At 56.4% G+C, this 747-nt stretch overlaps 1 protein-coding gene across 1 annotated transcript; it reads right to left on the bottom strand.

Annotated features, from left to right (window-relative positions):
- Positions 1-23: 23 nt before the first annotated feature.
- Positions 24-589, bottom strand: SDRG_05663 (hypothetical protein). Its single transcript, XM_008611391.1, has 2 exons — positions 527-589; positions 24-478 (listed from the first exon to the last, which is right to left on the bottom strand). Exons 1-2 carry the CDS (start codon positions 575-577, stop codon positions 101-103), a joined length of 429 nt encoding a protein of 142 aa, XP_008609613.1. The 5' UTR covers positions 578-589; the 3' UTR covers positions 24-100.
- Between the last annotated feature and the right edge of the window lie 158 nt (positions 590-747).

Below are 747 nucleotides of genomic sequence, written 5' to 3'. Positions count from 1 at the left end.
GGGACAGGGCTTGCTTGTCATACCGAGTCCCATGGCTCTGGCACGTAGCAGGTGACAAAAGATAGCATTGCGGGCTTGCGAAGTCGTCGCTGATAAGGTACTACCGTCCGTCGATCGGAAGGCTCACGATCGCCAGTGACGCAATAGTCGAGCGCAGCTCCACAGACGCCTCGACATCGACGGCGAGTGTTGGCATCGACGACGGGGACGTCGCAGCGCTCTGTGCACTCTCGGGTGCGACGGCCTTGAAGATGGCCAGCGACCGGCCTTTGGCGCAGAGCAGATGCGGCGCCTCGGCTTCTGGTGGCGGCGCAAACGTCAGGAGCTTTGTCTCGGCGCTGAGCGACGACAAGAGCTGCACGACGTCGTCCTTGCGCAGCTGGGAGACGTCGGCGCCGTCGATTGGGACACGCGAGCTCATGGCTGTCACGCCGTGTTGGCGCAGAAGAGCTGCGTTGGATGCATCGTCCACAAACGCCTAATGTACATGATCGCAAACCGCAAGGCTCGTGTGGTGAGGAGCTACACTGCGGTCCAATCTAATGACGCTGTCATGGCCACGTTCTGCTGCAATCATCGTCAAATCTTCTACACCAACATTTGAACATTTGTCCCATCAGCAACCGGATGGGACATTGTATTCCAAGCTGCATTGAGTGGGCTCCTTTATCGACTCAGTAGAAACGACTTTTTGAGAAGAAAACAAGCGAGTAATAGTGTTAGTTAACAAGTGCGTACTAGTGTTAG

This window comes from Saprolegnia diclina (genome assembly GCF_000281045.1).
Source record: "Saprolegnia diclina VS20 unplaced genomic scaffold supercont1.15, whole genome shotgun sequence".
In the NCBI taxonomy this organism is placed as follows: Eukaryota; Oomycota; class Saprolegniomycetes; order Saprolegniales; family Saprolegniaceae; genus Saprolegnia; species Saprolegnia diclina.
Note: the sequence above shows the minus strand (reverse complement) of the source record. Positions and strands in the feature narration are given on the sequence as shown.

Excerpts from the sequence above, each read along its gene's own strand:
- SDRG_05663 (XM_008611391.1), bottom strand. The coding sequence starts at position 577 with ATGATTGCAGCAGAACGTGGCCATGACAGCGTCATTAGATTGGACCGC. Across the intron at positions 479-526 it reads TCATTAGATTGGACCGCAGT|GCGTTTGTGGACGATGCATC; the intron begins GTAGCTCCTCAC and ends CATGTACATTAG.